This window comes from Bombina bombina, chromosome 2 (assembly GCF_027579735.1).
Source record: "Bombina bombina isolate aBomBom1 chromosome 2, aBomBom1.pri, whole genome shotgun sequence".
Classification (NCBI taxonomy): Eukaryota; Metazoa; Chordata; class Amphibia; order Anura; family Bombinatoridae; genus Bombina; species Bombina bombina.
In genome coordinates this window covers 61,194,192-61,215,598 of record NC_069500.1, presented here as the reverse complement: position 1 = coordinate 61,215,598, position 21,407 = coordinate 61,194,192, and the positions used below count along the sequence as shown (strand labels likewise).

Below are 21,407 nucleotides of genomic sequence, written 5' to 3'. Positions count from 1 at the left end.
GCTACATTGTTTCTTATGGGGAAACACTTCCTAAGTCTGCACCTAACACCCTAACATGTACCCCGAGTCTAAGCACCCCTAACCTTACACTTATTAACCCCTAATCTGCCGCCCCCGCTATCGCTGACCCCTGCATATTATTATTAACCCCTAATCTGCCGCTCCGTACACCACTGCCAGCTACGTTATCCCTATGTACCCCTAATCTGCTGCCCCTAACATCGCCGACCACTATGTTATATTTATTAACCCCTAATCTGCCGCCCCGCTATCGCTGACCCCTGCATATTATTATTAACCCCTAATCTGCCGCTCCGTACACCGCCGCAACATACATTATAGTTATGTACCCCTAATCTGCTGCCCCTAACACCGCCGACCCCTATATTATATTTATTAACCCCTAATCTGCCCCCCACAACGTCGCCGCCAGCTACCTACAATAATTAACCCCTAATCTGCCGACCGGAGCTCACCGCTACTATAATAAATGTATTAACCCCTAAAGCTAAGTCTAACCCTAACACTAACACCCCCCTAAGTTAAATATAATTTAAATCTAACTAAATAAATTAACTCTTATTAAATAAATTATTCCTATTTAAAGCTAAATACTTACCTGTAAAATAAATCCTAATATAGCTACAATATAAATTATAATTATATTGTAGCTATTTTAGGATTAATATTTATTTTACAGGCAACTTTGTATTTATTTTAACCAGGTACAATAGCTATTAAATAGTTAATAACTATTTAATCGTTACCTAGTTAAAATAATTACAAAATTACCTGTAAAATTTTGTAATAAGTTTTGTCGTTAGATTTCTAATGCTCACTTCAGCCACGACTCTAAATACCGGCGTTAGAAAGATCCCATTGAAAAGATAGGATACGCAAATGGCGTAGAGGGATCTGCGGTATGGAAAAGTCGCGGCTAGACCCTTTCCTGACTAACTCCAAATACCAGCGGGCGGTAAAAACCAGCGTTAGGACCCTCTAACGCTGGTTTTGACGGCTACCGCCCAACTCTAAATCTTGGCCTATGCAAATAAAACTAGTTAGATGCAAGGATAGCACATAACAAAAGCAACAGCCCAGGAAGCTGAGGTCCCAGGTTCAATCCCAGGGTTTAACAGTACCCCAATTAATGAGAATAAAGGTCTTTAAAAAAGATTTCTTCTGGTGGTTGGAGTGCTTTGGATGAATGACTATTTGGATTGACAAGATTTGGCAAATCTTACTCCGTGCCCCACAAACAGGTGTGCTGTTCTCCTTCCTCCTTGATTCTCCATTCAGAGAGAGCCATTTTGATAGCCAGCAGCTCTTTCTCTCCCACATCATAGTGCGACTCTGCTGAAGAGAATCTCTTGGAAAAGAAAGCTACAGGATATTTTTTTTCCAGTCTGTGGATTACATTGGCAAAGTACTGCCCCAGCACCAACATCTGAAGCATCCACTTCCATGGTAAACTTTAAAGAAGCGTCTAGGTGAGCAAGAATGGGAGCAAAAAAAAAAGGCATTTTCTCTTGTAAGGTGTATCCAGTCCACGGGTTCATCCATTACTTGTGGGATATTCTCCTTCCCAACAGGAAGTTGCAAGAGGACACCCACAGCAGAGCTGTCTATATAGCTCCTCCCCTAACTGCCACTCCCAGTCATTCTCTTGCAACTCTCGACAAGAAAGGAAGTATCAAGAGATATGTGGTGACTTAGTGTAGTTTTACCTTCAATCAAAAGTTTGTTATTTTTAAACGGTACCGGCGTTGTACTGTTTTACTCTCAGGCAGAAATTAGAAGAAGAATTCTGCCTGGAGGTTTGACGATCTTAGCGGTTTGTAACTAAGGTCCATTGCTGTTCTCACACATAACTGAAGAATATGGGAAAACTTCAGTTGGGGGAATGGTCTGCAGATTACCTGCTTTGAGGTATGTTCAGTATTTTTATTTCTAGAGAGATGAATAAGTTCTATTAAATGCTGACAGAGCCTTGTGTATTTGAGGTAAGCCTGATGCAGTGATTTAACAGCGACTGGGATCATGCTTACAAAACAGGGCAATACTCATGTTAATATTCATATTACTTAGTGACAAAACGTTTACATGATTTCATAAATAGGACGTTTTATGTACTCTTTTAACCATTAAGTTAAGAGTTATTAAATATCATATTTTCTAATCAATGTTTATTGACTTTTGCGGACAGATTATTTTAAAAACTCGTCTGTCCTTATTTTTAGAATAAAGATTTTATTTTTGGAGTCTCTTGTCTTTTTATAGACGTTTAGACAATTTAATATGTTTTTCTGTGCTACATGTTTAGCAATACCTATTTAGTGTACAGATAGATGTTGCCCTATGAGCCTTATGTCTCCTAGGATGATGCTGTTCAGGCTATGCCACAGTTTTCTCCTTAAAGGTCCAATGCCGCTATGGTGTCACATGCAGTGCCCTGCGGTTCCTCTCAATCTCCTAGAGAAGTTATTTGCCTACAGAAATTGCAGCTCGGGTATCCTTGGCGGTATCTGCGGCTTTATCTGTTTTCTCTATTTTCAGGGAAAAAGGAAAAGGACATTTTCAGATAGTAAGATTGCTGCTCCTTAGTAGTTTCTGAAGGTGAAATCTCAGAATTGGACAGTATAATTCCTTCATCTGATGCTGAAGTGGTGTCCTTCAGATGTATGCTTGCACACCTCGTGTACTGTTAAAGGAGGTTTTGGCTACTTGGACGACATCAATACCCTGTCGTTGTCAACCTTTGACAGTTTTGTGAACTTTATAATTTCAATGATGTTCCGTCTTATGAGAAAGTGTTTCTAGACGTGCCTTGGATATTTTCTCAGGATTAGGAGACACTAGGGATACCTGTTCCCTGTCTCCCATCCCTCAAAGGATTTTCCTGTAGCTGACTCCATTATATACACGGTGCCTTAAGTAAAAGGGTATTTTTCTACTACGGCTCAGAGAACTTTAATCCTGTATGGTGCTCTTTTTCGGATCCTTGGATGAGAAGCTGGAGGTTTAATTGTTCATTTAGAACAATGCCTTGTCTTATTAGACTTGCTGTGCTAGTCCGCTGGGCATTGTGGCTGAACTCTTGTTCAGATGAGAAGCCTACTTGTAGCTTAGCAGGACAGCTTAGGCTTTATAGATTTGCAGTTGCAGGTTCAATATTTTATGTTTCCTCCAATTCCTCGCTTCCGGCGTTTCCTTCCAAGGATGAGACCTTGTTTAAACTTGGCTTGCAGAATTGTCTTCTGCCTTTACAGGTGGAGTTCTATCTAAGATTTCCTCCCAGGGGCAGATTTCTCATTCTATAGTATCTGCAGATATGATGAGAGGCATTCCTTGAACTGGGTTTAGGGCTTTCCTCTCTAGGAATGATAGTTCCAGTCCCAGTCTGGGAACGGGATCTAGGAATTTCCTTGAGTTTCTCAGGTTTTGTCCTTCAAAGTGGTACCCATTCTCGTTTGATCAAGAGGACCTGTTCAGTCTGAACATAGACCTGAAGAATGTGTATTTATTGTTCCCATTATCAGGATCTTCTCAAGTTCCTGAATCTTGTCATCCTAGAAAGGCTTTTAGGCCTTGGGGTATTTCTAGGGTGCTCTTCTGGGCAATATATGTTTCAGGTGTCATCCTTCTTTGAGCGCTCTCTCTTTCAAGAGATCTTGTCCAATCTTCTTTCCCATGGATGGGAAATGAATCTGGAGAAGAGTTCCTTTGTTCCATCTACAAGGGTGATTTATTTGGGGACCTTAATAAATTCTCTATAATAGGAGAAGATTAAAACAGAGGTGATAATCATGGATCATTCCTTTTCTTTTCTCTGCAGTCTACTGTCCGGCCAACAGCAAGCTCTTGTGGTCCGGTAAATAGTTTAGCCTTTTGGCAACCAGAAGTTTGAGAGTCTGGATCCAGCTGCAGTTGTTTTTTTCCTTCACTTTTCAGTGACTCAATGTATGAAGGGAATTGGTCTGATGTTTTTTTTGGACATCATTCCCTTTGCTATTTTCCAAAGTCTCAGAGAATAGATCTAGGTCAGTTGACAAGAGTCTCTATCCCGTAGTGGTTTCTCAGGAGTAGCTGTCTCAGGGCGCGTGTTTCTAGAGACATCCCTGGGTGTTGTGCCCATGGACATCAACCTGCTGGGCTGGGAATCAGTCCGGGTCTTGTTTAAGGGCAGGGATTATGGACTTGGAAGTGTCTGCTCTCCTCTTTAACATCTTGAAGTTGGGAGCGATTTACAATGCTCTGATGGCTTGACCTCAGTTGTCCTTAGCTGGGGTCCCTCTGGTATAGCTTAGTGGTTAGCACACCTAGCTAGGAAACCAAAGGTCAAAAGTTTGAATCCACCCACAGGTGCTGGTCCTTTGTGTTGTGGCTTATTTGGCTGCCATTGGAATTTAGAGAGCTTGTGGTCAGCTAAAGCTCCTGATTCTATTCCAGTCGGACAATATCACCTCAATGGTTTTCATCAACCACCAGGGAGGAACTCTGAGTTCCTTAGCCATGTAGGAGGTGTCTTGGATTGTTCAGTGGGCAAAAGCTCACAATTGTTGTCTATCTGCAATCCACATTCCAGGAGTGGACTTCTGGGAAACGGATTTTCTGAGCAGATAGACTTTCCATCCGGAAGTGTTCTCCAGGTTAACAATCAAATGGGGGTTACCGGAATTGGATCTGATGGCATCTTGTCAGAACACCAAGCTCCCAAAGTATGGTTTAAGGTTGAGAGATCCTCAGGCCTTTCTGATAGATGCTCTGGCAGTTCCTTGGAACTTCAGGTTGGCATATCTCTTTCCTCCGTTTGCTCTCCTTCCACGAGTCATCGCTCGGATCAAGCAAGAGAGAGCATTGGTGATTCTAATAGCTCCTGCGTGGCCTCGCAGGATCTGGTATGCAGATCTAGTAGAAATGTCATCTCTACCTCCGTGGAGACTTCCTCTGAGAAAGGACCTTCTACTTCAGGGGCCCTTTCTTCATCCAAATCTTGTTTTTCTGAAGCTGACTGCTTGGCGATTGAACGCTTGATTTTCGCTAAGCGTGGATTTTCTGAATCGGTCATTGAGACCATGATTCAGGCTTGTAAGCCTGTCACTAGAAAGATTTTCCATAATATATGGCATAAATTTCTTTATTGGGGTGAGTCTAACAGATTCTCTTGGAGTAGGGTCAGGATCCCAGGAATCTTATCTTTTCTCCAGGAAGGCCTGGAGAAGGGGTTGTCTGTCGGTACCTCCAAGGGTCAGATTTCTGCTCTATCTATTTTGTTACACAAGCGTCTAGCGTACATGCCAGATGTACAATCCTTTTGTCAGGCCCTGGTTAGAATCAGGCCTGTGTTTATATCTGTGTTTATATCTGTTGCTCCATCTTGGAGTCTTAACCTTGTTCTTAAAGTTTTGCAACAGACTCCGTTTTAGCCTATGCATTCCATAGATATTAAGTTTTTATCTTGGAAGGTTTTGTTTCTTACTGCTATTTCTTCTGCTTGGAGGGTTTCTGAACTCTCAGTTTGCAGTGTGATTCTCCTTATCTCATATTTCATGCAGATAAGGCGGTTTCGTACCAAATTTGGTTTTCTTCCTAAGTTTGTTTCGGACAGAAATATTAATCAGGAAATTGTTGTTCCTTCTCTCTGTCCTGATCCTTCTTCTCATAAGGAACATTTGTTGCACAACTTAGATGTTGTGCGGGCTCTTAAATTCTATTTTGCAGACGACTAAGGATTTTTGTCAGTCTTCTTCACTGTTTGTTTGCTTTTCTGGGAAACGAAAAGGACAGAAAGCTACTGCCACTTCTCAATCTCTGTTTAAGAAGTATTATTCGTTTGGTGTATGAGACTGCTGGACAGCAGCCTCCTGAGAGAATTACAGCTCACTCCACTAGGGCTGTTTCTTCTTCTTGGGCCTTCAAGAATGATGCCTCTGTGGAAGAGATTTGCAAGGCTGCGACTTGCTCTGTTTTGCACACTTTTTCTAAATTCTATAAATTTTTATACTTTTTCCTCGGCTGTGGTTCTTTTGGGAGAAAGGATCTTCAAGCAGTGGTGCCTTCTGTTTAGGTTACCTGTCTTGTCCCTCCCTAATCATCTGTGTCCTCTAGCTTGGGTATTGATTCCCAACAGTAATTGCTGATTCCATGGACTCACTTAAGAAAGAAAACAAAATGTAAGCTTACCTGATAAATGTATTTATTTATTGACACAGTGAGTCCACGGCCCGTCCTTATTTTTTTTATCTAAGCCTCAGGCACCTCTGCACCTTGTGTTATTTCCTTTCTCTCCTTTTCCTTCGGTCGAATGACTGGGGGTTGTGGGAAGGGAAGTGATACTTAAAGTGAAAGTAAATCCTAGCGTTTTACAAATGCTAGGATTGACTATTTAAACAAATAAAGGGGACTTTCATTCATGAAGTATAAGGTACTTCATGTAGAAAGCTCCTTTATTTGATTTAATCGATCGCTGTTTTTACCTTGTACAGCAACCCACAGCAAAAAAAAAAATTTGGCTAAGAGGTGACATTTTCACCTCTTAGCCAATAGCCGTGCGATAAATCCGGCTCCCAAGGGGCGCCAAGCCGGATTTACCGCACGACTATTGGCTAAGAGGTGAAAACGTGGGCTGCTGTACAAGGTAAAAACGGCTATCGATTTACTTTCACTTTAACATCTTTGCTGTTGTCCTCTTTGCCTCCTCCTGCTAGCCAGGAGTGATATTCCCAACAGTAATTGCTGATTCCATAGACTCACTGTGTCAAGAAAGAAAGAAATGTATCAGGTAAGCATAAATTTTGTTTTTCCTGTAGTGTAGCTGCACCCCTCATTACCATATCCCCCTCGCAGATCCCTTTCCAGACATGGATCCCACATAGGATCCCCCTCCTCCCCACTCACTGCCATGCTGTAGTGTAGCGGTCCCACCCGTTCCCGCCCCCCTTCCCGCCCTCCTTCCCGCCCTCCTCTCGTCTCCTCCAGCGATGAGCCGCCCAATTTTCAAATTGTACACTTTATCTGAACAGTACTGTACTGTATTCTGCAATTTCATACCAAATGTCACAGCACTGCGTAATACGTTAGTTCTTTATTAGTGAATGATGATAATGATAATATTGAAACAGGAAATGTGTGTTTGTGAATAGCAGGGATTCATTTCTCATTGGCTGATAAGGACAACATCCACGCTTCTACTGTTGGACAGAACCTCACCTCTACAAGCATAAAAACTAAAATGCAGTTTTATACTTAGGACAGGAATATCCCGTTTTTAAAGTTTAATAATAATTTTTTTTTTTTTTTTTTAGGTACAGTAAAACAAATACATGCAATAGCTGTAATTGAGAAACACTTGTAACCTTCTATAAAAGAAATGGAAAGCTCTTTCATGACAGTAATTAACCACAGCAGCCACTGATTACACAGCTCTCCTATTCACAAGTGTGTAATGTCATTATCTGCTTTGGAATGTGATGCACATTAGAAGTTCTGAGACTGCCTCCCACTTTGCTTCTTTTTGTGCTCATTACATTCACCCTTGGGCTGACCTTGTACTGTCTCTATCATTAATTGTGTATCTCATTTTCCACAGTTCTAAAATTAGATCAGCACAATTTAATAGTAGAAAACAAATAACACCTTTTTTTATCAACACACAATGTATCCCACTGAGAGCAATTAGACATTTTCTTTAGATAAATCCAATAAAGCTATTTCCATATGATTTCTTAGTTTGTATTTGTATTTATATATTTTTTTCCAAAATATTTGTTCTTCCAGTACAAGATAATTTTTTGTTATAAATAATTGCTGTCTTCCTGCTGTTGGGTTTATATCTTAGCAAGACCGAGTACAAGAACCGATACTTTTTTTCAAATACTCACCGATACCAATTACCAATACTTTTTTATGTCATGACAGTTTACCTAGCACATTACAGAGTAATGATTTAAGATCACTTCTTTATAATTGTGAACTGTATCTCAAAAGACATTTTGAAATAATAACAGTTTTATGTGCTTGTGGTCACAAATTTTACAGAACATGTTTATAAATTATAAATAATATTACAATAACATGTTAATAATAACAACAATACATAACAGCTGCAGCAGCTAGGGCTGGAAAGCTACAATTTAAAGGGGGGATTACGGGATGCAATTGGGTTGTAGGGTGCCTATATAACTCATCAATCTAACATTTGTACTTAAAGGGACAGTCTAGGCCAAAATAAACTTTCATGATTCAGATAGAGCATTTAATTTCAAACAATTTTCCAATTTACTTTTATCACCAATTTTGCTTTGTTCTCTTGGTATTCTTAGTTGAAAGCTTAACCTAGGAGGTTCATATGCTAATTTCTTAGACCTTGAAGCCAACCTCTTTCAGATTGCATTTTAACAGTTTTTGACCACTAGAGGGTGTTAGTTCACGTATTTCATATAGATAACACTGTGCTTGTGCACAAGAAGTTATCTGGGAGCAGGCACTGATTGGCTAGACTGCAAGTCTGTCAATAGAACTGAAAAAAAGGGGCAGTTTGCAGAGGCTTAGATACAAGATAATCACAGAGGTTAAAAGTATATTATTATAAATGTGTTAATTATGCAAAACTGGGAAATGTGTAATAAAGGGATTATCTATCTTTTAAAACAATAAAAATTCTGGTGTAGACTGTCCCTTTAATACAAAGTAATATAATTTAATTCTGAAAATAATATTGAGGAAGGAGTATCCCAGTAATCCTCTGAGAAAAATGGGGCATTTGCATTCTACTGACTCAACAGAAAATAGGGCTGGTCTTCATATTTTTCCAGGGCTGCTTTTTATTCCCATTCCAGCCCTGGCTAAGGATGTTCCTCAGAGTACAGTATGTTTTGAGCATAATTGTGCAAGATGAGAACTAGCAGTATAACAGGCAATCTAGCAATTAGAATATTTTTTCAAAAGTTAGTGGAAAGTTCTTATTAAGGAACAGAAGCATCTCTGCATGTTCAGCTATAAGTCTGTTTCTGCTAACAGCAAGGATGTTTGACGCTAAGCTGAACAGTCTTTCACTTTTCACTCTACTGCATGGGTTAGAAAGATATTTTTTGGCCATTAAATCTGTTTATTTTAACTGCCCAGTACTTCAGGGGTTTGTCTGAATGACTGCTCTGATGTACAATAATACAAATAACAGCAATTTGTATTGGCAGAACAATTTTTAGTTAAGTCTCCATTCCAGCTTAAAAGGAAATGGGAACATGCAGTTTGAAAAATGCCACAAGATGACATATGGGTAGGAATTGGAGGCATCGGTTTAAGTATCGGTGCATTTGCACAAGTACAAGTACTCATGGAAATACTTGGTATCGGCACCGATACCAATACTAGTATCGGTATCGGTGCAACCCTATTTAAAACGATATATAATCCCTTTATTACCTTTCCCCAGTTTTGCATAACCAACACAGTTTTATTAATACACTTTTTACCTCTGTGATTACCTTGTATCTATGCCTCTGCCCCCTTATCTCAGTTCTTTTGGCAGACTTGGATTTTAGCCAATCAGTGCTGACTCCTAGGTAACTCCACTGACGTGAGCACAATGTTATTTATAAGGCACACATGAAGTAGTGATGTCTAGCTGTGAAAACTGTCAAAATGCCCTGAGATAAGAGGCGGCCTTCAAGGGCTTAGACATTAGCATATGAGCCTACCTAGGTTTAGCTTTAAACAAAGAATACCAAGAGAACAAAGCAAATTTGATGATAACTGTATATTTGAAAGTCGTTTAAAATTACATGCCCTATCTGAACCCCTTCATGCCATGGCCAAGTGTAAACACTTGCTTTAAAAATGAAATCACACAATCTTCGATGTAATCATGTGATTTCAAGGGTAGGATCGGATCATGAGGGACTGCCTACAATGCTAGGCACACACTCCCGGAGTTTCCATTCTGAAAGCTGCAGGACGCCAGATTGGTTAGGACGTTCCATGTCATCATAACGTCATTAAAGTAAATCAAAGACAACATGGAACATCCTAACGGCATTAAGGGTTTAATGGAAGAGAAAACCTACACATAAGTTAGTTGACAACATTTGATAAATAATGCCAGACACTTTGCAGAAGAACACTCTAGCACGCAGTTAATGGTAGTCTTGCCCATGCCCACTTTTTCATAATTCTGCCATAAAAACCCAAAGCACACAGTACGCACAAAATATTAAGGGGCATATTTATCAAGCTCCGTATGGAGCTTGATGCCCAGTGTTTCTGGCTAGCACAAGTTATGAAGCAGCGGTCTAAAGGCCGCTGCTCCTTAACCTGTCTGCCTGCTCTGAAGCGTCGGACAAAAATCAACCCGATCCAATACGATTGGGTTGATTGACATCCCCTGCTAGTGGCTGATTGGCTGCGAATCTGCAGGGGGCGTATGCTGTCGGCATTTATCGATGTGCAGTGGACATGATCCACAATATCGGTCATGTCCGCTCGCACAATGGTATTTTGGCCCCTATATATCCTATTATTCACTCTAATCTGCAAACTGCGGGTGATTCACATATGACAGTTTACCAAATCTGTTATATTGTTCTATTAATTCTACTGTTCTAATGTTAAGTGGAGGAGACTTGGATGCCACAATAAGGAAGTAAAAATATACATTAGACCAACAAACCCTAACGTCTGATTTCTACAGTTTGTGGACATCTATGCCAAGTCAACGTATCAAAGTAGATATTTACAATACTGCACAAGCTCCCAGAGAACTTATACCATAGAACAGGAGGCCAAACACCTGGACTGACCCAGGAGAATCATTGCAGTTATCAAGTATTTCATAATGTTACTTTAAATGGATATTAAACCCACATTTTTTTCTTTTCTAATTCAGATAGAGCATGCAATTTTAATAAACTTTCTAATTTACTCCTATTATCAATTATTCTTCGTTCTCTTTGTATCTTTATTTCAAAAATCAGGAATGTAAGCTTAGGAGCCTGCCCATTTTTGGATAAGCACCCTGGGTAGTGCTTGCTGGTGGCTAAATTTAGAATGATCTATGTAATATGCCCATTTGTTTCTCTAATTTTATGCTTTGATAAATAAAGTAATAGATTTTGTTTACACTCTTAAAGAAGGCCGTTTTGTCTTTATATAGCTATGTAATATTCTCCAGCAGGTAACATGAATCATTGGGAACAAAATAAATGTGTTGATCATTATGTTGTATTATTCAATTTCTGTGCTTTTTTGTTATACCATATATAATGTCATCTCTTTAAATTCTGTTCTACAGGTGGTAGTTTACTGTCCATTCACAGGAATTGAACAGACATTTCCATGTGGTAGATGGCTAGATATAGATGAAGGAGATGGTTTAATTGAAAGAGAACTATATGAAATGGTCTCACTTCGTCAAAAAAGGCAGAAAAGTAAGTATGGTGAATCCATGAATTATATATATACACCGTATGGGCCAAAAAAACTGAACCAATGAATGGAGAACCCCTCGGTAGCTTGTTCTTTGGAAAGTCATGACCCAGGGTGCATTTTTGTTTGGCCCAGGTGTGCTTTTCACAGTGGAGAACGTTAAGCCTGAAAGTATCAGTCAACTCCCTTCTCAATGAGAGAACCACAAACTTAGATGAATTGAATTATGTGGGACTTGTAAGCAAACTGTAGCACATTGGGCTGGAAGTCAACAATTGACATATTTCAACTTTTATATAAATGTGCGTACAAATAATCATAACAAAAAAATAATATATAACCATATACAAAGTGATACATTGTATTAGTATATATCATGTGATACAAAGGTTTCAGCCTGTGATTTTAATGACAAATATTAGTGTAGGATAAATTGATAAGTCTAATGTTAAAAACATCCCCAGAAAAAAAAGATGCCAAATAATAATAAAGTCTCTTATAATAATATGTTTCTAAGGTAAGTGATTACTCACAGGGAGAGAGCTTTTTGAACAAATTTATAGAATTCGAAACTCTCAACCAGGGAATTATCAATGCTTCTATTGCTTGTACTATGGCAACTAATTAAATGACAAAAGCCTCATTTAACCCAGTTGTGCTTTATACATACTCATATTCTGCACTATATGTATGGTTAATCTACTTTTACCATTACTAGGCCAGCTGTCCGGTTAGTCATCTTCATGCAAGATGATCTACAACAATTGGCAGCTCATAGGCAGGATCCCTTTACCCTTTAATATGCTGTCTCTTATAAATGTTACCATTGTATGCTGCATCTATGTTGATATCTGCTTGGGGGCCGATTTATCAAGAGCCGAATGATGCCCCTGTTTACGTGCGAACCTTCCAGCAGTTATGAAGCAGTGGTCTTAAGAACGGTGCTCCTTAACTAGTCCGCTGCCTCTGAGGCTGTGGACATTAATCCGCAGGGGGCGGCATTGCACAAACAGTTCACCAGAATGGCTTGTGCAATGTTAAATTCAACGATGTCCATGATATGCTACAACGTATCATGTCCGCCAGGCATTGGTAAATCAGCCCCGTGGAATCTGTTGGCTCTCTAATGATACATTTGAGCATATGGAGGACTAGACACATGTGCCTTAGGTATCTATCAAACACGGAAAGATAAAATGTCTGAGCCCCATGGAGCATGTAAATGAGACCCAATTTAATTTATTTCTTCTTATTTTCTATATTAATCTTTAGCTTTTGATATTATGCATTGTAAATATTTAAGACAGCGCCAAAATGTTCTCTAAAGAATAAGCAACAGAGAGAGACGAACGTTTAATTTTTTTTAACATTCTAGAACAACTGTTAATCTCAGTGCTTGTTCTACCCTTCAAATGTTTCTAAAGAGGAAATTTTAACATTTGAAAATCCAATGTAGCATTCCCAGAGTGTATTTCAGTGGTTGATTCCAATAGACTGTCTTTAAAGAATTGAAATCTAAACGGGAAATAAAAGTGCAATAAGAGAAAGGTCTAGAAGGTTAGTTATATGCAAGTAATAGAACGATTAGAAAAGCTCTGAGTCTATGTTCTTTAGGGGAGTATTTGCACTACAGGGAGCTCGCTGAACACATCTAGCGAGCCAAAATGCATATAAGCATAGCCATACATGACCTGCTAGCTCCCAGTAATGCATTGCTGCTTTGAAGGCTGACTTAAACTGCGTGCAAATAGGTAAAACACAATGCACTTCTGGGACTCAGCTGGTGATTGGTGGCTACTCTTGCTTTTGGTAAACAATTCACTAGCTCTTATTCATGACTAGTACTGTACTGTACATGCACTGCATATCTTGCACCTGTGGATTCCCCATTACGGGATTTGGTCATTGTAACTGATAACATGCACAATAGTATTGTATAGGAACAATAGGTAACTATCAAAGATTTCTTTACAAATGGTTTGTGCTATATGAGAATAAAGAGCTTTTTTTTCTCATATATGGTGGGAATGCCCAACTTGCAAACCCTACTGGCAACAAGAAGCTGCAGATATTTTTTTTTATCCTAATTTTATATAAATCTTGCCCTATCCAATGCGGAAATCATTAAAAAAAATCCTTTATATCATGTGCAAATAGAGAGATTTCTATTACATATCAGTGTTCTTCAAAGGAAATTTTGCTAGTCGGGTGGCATTATGAAGTAGCAGGGTGGAATTATGAAGTAGCCGGGTGGAATTATGAAGTAGCCGGGTGGGATTATAAAGTAGTCCGGTGGCATTATGAAGTAGCCGGGTGGCATTATCAAGTAGTTAGATTGCATTATGAAGTAGTCGGGTTGCATTATGAAGTAGCCGGGTGGCATTAGGAAGTAGCTGGGTGGCATTAGAAAGTAGCCTGGTGGCATTATGAAGTAGTCGGGTGGAATTATGAAGTAGCCTGGTGGAATTATGAAGTAATCGTATGGCATTATGAAGTACCTGGGTGGCATTATGAGGTAGTCAGGGTGGAATTATGAAGTAGCCGGGTGAAATTATGAAGTAGTCGGATGGCATTATGAAGTAGTCAGATGGCATTATGAAGTAGCCGGGTGGCATTATGAAGTAGCCGGGTGGCATTATGAAGTAGCTGGGTGAGATTATAAAGTAGTTAGGTGGCATTATGAAGTAGCTGGGTGGAATTATGAAGTATCTGGGTGGGATTATAAAGTAGCCGGGTGGGATTATAAAGTAGCCGGGTGGCATTATGAAGTAGTTAGATTGCATTATGAAGTAGCTGGGTGGCATTAGGAAGTAGCCAAGTGGCATTATGAAGTAGTCCGATGGCATTATAAAGTAGCTGGGTAGCATTATGAAGTAGCCGGGTGGCATTAGCAAGTAGCCGGGTGGCATTATGAAGTAGTCGGGGTAGAATTATGAAGTAGCCGGGTGGAAATATGAAGTAATCGGATGGCATTATGAAGTAGCTGGGTGGCATTATGAAGTAGTCAGGGTGGAATTATGAAGTAGCTGGGTGGAATTATGAAGTAGTCGGATGGCATTATGAAGTAGTCAGATGGCATTATGAAGTAGCCGGGTATCATTATGAAGTAGCCGGGTGGAATTATGAAGTAGCTGGGTGGCATTATGAAGTAGCCGGGTGGAATTATGAAGTAGCCGGGTGGAATTATGAAGTAGCTGGGTGGAATTATGAAGTAGCCGGGTGGAATTATAAAGTAGCCAGGGGGCATTATGAAGTGGTCAGATGGTATTATGAAGTAGCCGGGTAGCATTATGAAGTAGCCGTGTGGCATTAGCAAGTAGCTGGGTGGCATTATGAAGTAGTCGGGGTATAATTATGAAGTAGCCGGGTGGAATTATGAAGTAATCGGATGGCATTATGAAGTACCTGGGTGGCATTATAAAGTAGTCAGAGTGGAATTATGAAGTAGCTGGGTGGAATTATGAAGTAGTCGGATGGAATTATGAAGTAGCTAGGTGGATTTATGAAGTAGTCGGATGGCATTATGAAGTAGCCTGGTGGCATTATGAAGTAGCTGGGTGGAATTATGAAGTAGCTGGATGGAATTATGAAGTAGCTGGATGGAATTATGAAGTAGTTAGATGGCATTATGAAGTATCCACGGGGAATTATGAAGTAGCTGGATGGAATTATGAAGTAGCTGGATGGAATTATGAAGTAGCTGGATGGAATTATGAAGTAGTCGGGTGAAATTATGAAGTAGCCGGGTGGCATTATGAAGTAGCTGGGTGGCATTAGAAAGTAGCTGGATGGCATTATGAAGTAGTCGGATGGAATTATGAAGTAGTCGGATGGCATTATGAAGTAGCTGGGTGGCATTATGAAGTAGCCGGGTGGGGGCAGTATAATATTTTCTAATATTATATAAATTTCTGCTATACAAAGCAAAAATGAATTGCATAATTTAACATAAATGTATTTAATGATAAGTTGTGCATTACAAATTTACAAATTTAACATTTTTAATACTGGCTAATTTTAGTTTAATTTTCATTTTAGCCGGGTGTTCAGTAAATTAGCCGGGTAATGCACCAGCTAAAAATGTCCTGGGGAGAACACTGCATGTGCAGATATGCAAATATCAGGCAGTTCTCATATATTTGATGAAAGATTGTGAAATCCCCTCCTGTATCTTGGATTTCGCTTTCTCTTTTTCTTATTTAAGGTTATCCATTTATTTTCCCGGAGTTCCAACTACGGCAAAATGTCTCACCTTCTTGTTTCTTGGTGCCAAATAGACATCGTTGGATGTTTTTTCACATTTATTCATTCCAAAAAAATATTTTGTGAAAAAAGCTATTATTTTCCCTTATTGAATATAACAGTTAATTATAGTACGTAAGATTCCAATGCTAATTCTTATAGACTTCCCTATTCAGTAAACATAGAAAACACAAATGTGTGGCCCCTTTAACAAATAAACTAACAAATGAGTGCAGGTGACACAAAAATGTAGTTGATTGATTCATGGGGTTTAAATAGTTACTCTAAAGGGGGAAAATACTTTCTATAGGCAGGAAATTCTGAAGTTATACGGCTAGATTACGAGTTGTGCGTTAGGCTTAAAAAGCAGCGTTGGCCGGTCCTAACGCTGCTTTTTAACGCCCACTGGTATTACGAGTCTTGAAGGTACAGGCTCACCGCTCACTTTTTTTAGCCAGACTTGGAAATACTGCAAATCCACTTACGTAAATTGCGTATCCTCTTTTTTCAATGGGACTTGCATAACGCCGGTATTAAGAGTCTGACAAAAAGTGAACGGTAGACCCTCTCCTGTCAAGACTGGTACCGCATTTTAAAGTCAGTAGTTAAGAGTTTTACACTACAGCGCTGTAGCATAAAACTCATAACTAAAGTGCTAAAAAGTACACTAACACCCATAAACTACCTATTAACCCCTAAACCGAGCCCCCCCCCCCCACATCGCAAACACTAAAATAAAATTTTTAACCTCTAATCTGCCGCCCCCAATGTCGCCGCCACTATATTAAAGTTATTAACCCCTAAATCTAAGTCTAACCCTAACACCCCTATCTTAAATATAATTTAAATAAATCTAAATAAAAATAACTATCATTAACTAAATTATTCCTATTTAAAACTAAATACTTACCTTTAAAATAAACCCTAAGCTAGCGCCAATATACCTAATAGTTACATTGTAGCTAGCTTAGGGTTTATTTTTATTTTACAGGCAAATTTGTATTTATTTTAACTATGTAGATTAGTTACTAAATAGTTATTAACTATTTAATAACTACCTAGTTAAAATAAAGACAAATTTACCTGTAAAATAAAACCTAACCTAAATTACACTAACACCTAACACTACACTATAATTAAATTAATTCCCTAAATTAAATACAATTAAATACAATTAAAATAAATCAGCCAATAGGATTGAGCTGGCAGTCTATTGGCTGATTGGAACAGCCAATAGAATGCCAGCTCAATCCTATTGGCTGATTGGATCAGCCAATAGGATTGAACTTCAATTCTATTGGCTGATTGCATCAGCCAATAGGATTTTTTCTACCTTAATTCCGATTGGCTGATAGAATTCTATCAGCCAATTGGAATTGAAGGGATGCCATCTTGGATGACGTCACTTAAAGGAACCGTCATTTAGTAAGAAGACTTCGTTGGAAGAGGATGCTCCGCGCCGGATGTCTTGAAGATGGACCTGCTCCGTGCCGGATGGATGAAGATAGAAGATGCCGTCTGGATGAAGACTTCTGCCCGTCTGAAGGACCACTTCACCCGGTTTGGATGAAGACTGTGATGTGAGTCACCAAGATCTGAGGGCCTGTTATGGAACATTCTTTGGGCTGGAGGTACATGGGCTTAAGGATACCCAGAGACTGCATGGAAATGTGGAATTTTATATACTTGACACCCCATGTACTTTCAAAACTCTGTCTTATGTCCATGTCACCCTGTATCCATAAATACAAGATGGGTACAGGGTGTGAGTGCCCCTTGTGGGAGCAGTTGTGACTCTATAAACCAAGTGGGCATAAAGGACTTAATAGTTAATAAGATGTATTTTATTTACGTTTCAGATCTGATTGTGTCTCAGGAGTCTGTCTGGGTAAACTGATTGTGTTTTTGTGTGATTATGTTAACTAGACTGCCCAACATCAGATTGACTGAGTAAACTTCTTCCCCAGTTAATTAACTTGATATGTTAATCTGTTTTACCTGTGAATAGACAATTGTTAGAGGTTTGATGTATTGTTCATATGTTTGCTTTACTGTTTAGCCAATTCACTATGTAATCTGAAGCTCTGTAAATCTGGAATGCCAGGGTGTATAAATCAGTGTGCTGCCTTCAAATAAATGATTCATTTTTGTGTTCAGAAAACTGAGTGTTGTCTCAGTTCTGTTCCCCTACATAACTTTAGACTGCGGTCAAAGGGAGAGACCAGGAGCTATTGCTCTGGATAAAGGGATGTCCAGGACAAGGGAAGTGTTCTGACGGAGGTACTCATTTGGGGTACCAGGCGGTCCGTCACATTTGGTGGCAAGCGCTGGGATTAATTTCTTGTCCTGCTGACAGAGGTGGAGCATCACCGTCACCTGTAGCTATGGAAGCGGAGCTTGTATGGCGAATACAGCAATTGCAGACCCACCTTGACGAACCTGTTTCTGCACAGGACAAGCTGGGTTGGAGGGATGTGCTGCCTTGCTATCAGTCCCTAAGCAGCACTACAAAGATGTGCCAATGGCAGCCAGTGAAGGATCGCAGCCAGATGATTATAGATGATGCAGAGGAAAAATTCCACAGCAGAGTGCGGAGAAGGTTGTCAATCTACGGAGCCAACCCATCCGAAGCAGATCACCAGGTATCGGAATATTCAGACAGCTGAGATGCTGGGATCAGATACCTCTAAATGGGAAGTTCCGATATGGGACTTCTAGCGAAAAGTCAAAGTCGCCCTTGCTGTTTTAGGAGAGCCAGTTCCAGAGGAGATGTGTCTGGAATGGAGAGCCCTAATTCGGCTAGAGATGTGGGAAGATGCACTGGAGAATTGGTATGGCTGCAGAGGCAAAGTCCTGCCCTCCCCAGAACAGCGCTTCTTGGACCAGGTGAACTTGTGGCTCTGCTTACTGAGAGATCAACTCACAGGTGAGGGGATAGCCGAACTGAAGTGTCTGGTGCAAAGAGAGGTCGAGCTTGAGGATCGGTACAGAGCGTTATATTGGTTTGCAGACAGGTGGCAGTCGAGGGCAGAAACGCACTATTCCCCGGAAGGTGTTGACTTTGGTGGCCCTGGCTTATTATGGGAAGCATTTAAAGAGAAAGTTGACTTTGGCAGTCCCGAGGGATATCGATTCTGGGACATTCAAAGCAGGAGGCAGGAGCTATTACAGCCATCGGAAGCACTTGCCATAGAGCCTGACCTGACATGGCTTGTCTATTAGGAATGGTACCTTGAGGAGGATTACCTAGAACTGCTGGAAAGTGGTCCTTTACTTTCTTCAGAGGCAGCAGATCTAGTAGACTTCATATCCACAGATGTTGGTCCGGGAGGTGTGGATGAGATACTGGTCTCCCCATGTGGAGTGCAGGGAAGTTGGCCCAGGTCCCCAAACACCTGGCATGGGGACCCTAGTCACCCTGTTATCTCCCCAGCTGGACCCAGAGATTGTGGATCTAATTGACTTTTCCTCTGAGGTGTCAGATGCGAATTACTTAACAGAAGTGCAGACAACAGGGCAGAGTGTTGTTGGCCTCTGCCCACCCCTTTCTGGCACCCCAGAAAACAGGAATGACAGCCTCACGCTGGCAGAGGGACCGGAGGAGCATGCAGCAATCCCAGCGGAGGAGCTGGCATTGGGACCAAATGATGTTGGTCTCTCTCTGCAAGCAATGGCAGATTCCTATCCAGTAAAAGTGGATGGGACTACAGTCTCCACCTGTATTCTCCAGGGATGCTGGGCATACGGCCCAGACCCGCAACAGCATGTTGGAGTTAGCCCAGCCACCCTGTCTTCTCTCCAGCGACTGAAAGGACTCCAGGGAGAAGGGACAGTTGGCACTTCTCCCCAGCAGCGGGTTCTATGAGAGAGGCAGAGGTCGGCCGGGTGAGTGATGCTCTGTTTGGGACAATTTGTTTGGGGTACTGTGTGGATACAGGCTTTGGGGGAATGGATCTATGGACTAACTTCGAAGTCAACCCGTCTGGGGTCTCCTCCTGTGTTAGTCTCCTTCCGAAGGGGGAGATATGTGACATGAGTCACCAAGATCTGAGGGCCTGTTATGGAACATTCTTTGGGCTGGAGGTACATGAGCTTAAGGATACCCAGAGACTGCATGGAAATGTGGAATTTTATATGCTGGACACCCCATGTACTTTCATAACTCTGTCTTATGTCCATGTCACCCTGTATCCATAAATAAAAGATGGGTACAGGGTGTGAGTGCCCCTTGTGGGAGCAATTGTGACTCTATAAACCAAGTGGGCATAAAGGACTTAATAGTTAATAAGATGTATTTTATTTACGTTTCAGATCTGATTGTGTCTCAGGAGTCTGTCTGGGTAAACTGATTGTGTTTTTGTGTGATGTTAACTAGACTGCCCAACATCAGATTGTCTGAGTAAACTTTCTTCCCCAATTAATTAACTTGATATGTTAATCTTTTTTACCTGTGAATAAACAATTGTTAGAGGTTTGATGTATTGTTCATATGTTTGCTTTACTGTTTAGCCAATTCACTATGTAATCTGAAGCTCTGTAAATCTGGAATGCCAGGGTGTATAAATCTGTGTGCTGCCTTCAAATAAATGATTCATTTTTGTGTTCAGAAAACTGAGTGTTGTCTCAGTTCTGTTCCCCTACATAACTTTAGACTGCGGTCAAAGGGAGAGACCAGGATCTATTGCTCTGGATAAAGGGATGTCCAGGACAAGGGAAGTGTTCTGACGAAGGTACTCATTTGGGGTACCAGGCGGTCTGTCACATAGACTTCTGCCGGCTTTGTTGAGGACTTCGGCCCGGTTTGGATGAAGACTTCTCCCGGTAAGGTGATCTTCAAGGGGTTAGTGTTAGGTTTTTTTAAGGTGGAATTGGGTGGGTTTTAGAGTAGGGTTGGTTGTGTGGGTGGTGGGTTTTAATGTTGGGGGGGGATTTTTAATTTTTTTTACAGGTAAAAGAGCTGATTACTTTGGGGCAATGCCCCATAAAAGGCCCTTTTAAGGGCTATTTGTAATTTAGTGTAGGGTAGGGCTTTTTTATTTTGGGGGGGCTTTTTTATTTTGTTAGGGGGATTAGATTAGGTGTAATTAGTTTAACAATCTTGTAATTTGTTTATTATTTTCTGTAATTTAGTGTGTGGTTTTTTTTGTACTTTAGATAATTTTATTTAATTGTATTTAATTGTTGTTAATTTAGTTAATTTATTTAATTATAGTGTAGTGTTAGGTGTTATTGTAACTTAGGTTAGGTTTTATTTTACAGGTAAATTTGTCTTTATTTTAACTAGGTAGTTATTAAATAGTTAATAACTATTTAATAACTTTTCTACCTAGTTAAAATAAATACAAACTTGCCTGTAAAATAAAAATAAACCCTAAGCTAGATACAATGTAACTATTAGTTATATTGTAGCTATCTTAGGGTTTACTTTATAGGTAAGTATTTAGTTTTAAATAGGAATTATTTAGTTAATTATAGTAATTTTATTTAGATTTATTTATATTATATTTAAGTTAGTCGGGGTTAGGGTTAGACTTAGGTTTAGGGGTTAATAAATTTAGAATAGTGGCGGCGACATTGGGGGCGGCAGATTAGGGGTTAATAAATGTAGGTAGGTGGCGGCGATGTTAGGGACGGCAGATTAGGGGTTAATAATATTTAACTAATGTTTGTGATGCAGGAGTGCAGAGGTTTAGGGGTTTAATATGTTTATTATAGTGGCGGCGACGTTGGGGGCGGCAGATTTG

At 40.1% G+C, this 21,407-nt stretch overlaps 1 protein-coding gene across 1 annotated transcript in view; it reads left to right on the top strand.

Moving 5' to 3' along the window:
• LOXHD1 (lipoxygenase homology PLAT domains 1) overlaps positions 1 to 21,407 on the top strand; it is a 666,378-nt gene that overhangs the window by 355,487 nt on the left and 289,484 nt on the right. Inside the window, exon 15 of the mRNA XM_053701077.1 lies at positions 11,288 to 11,423. Within this exon, the coding sequence (XP_053557052.1) occupies positions 11,288 to 11,423 (136 nt within the window). The remainder of the gene's footprint in view (positions 1 to 11,287; positions 11,424 to 21,407) is intronic.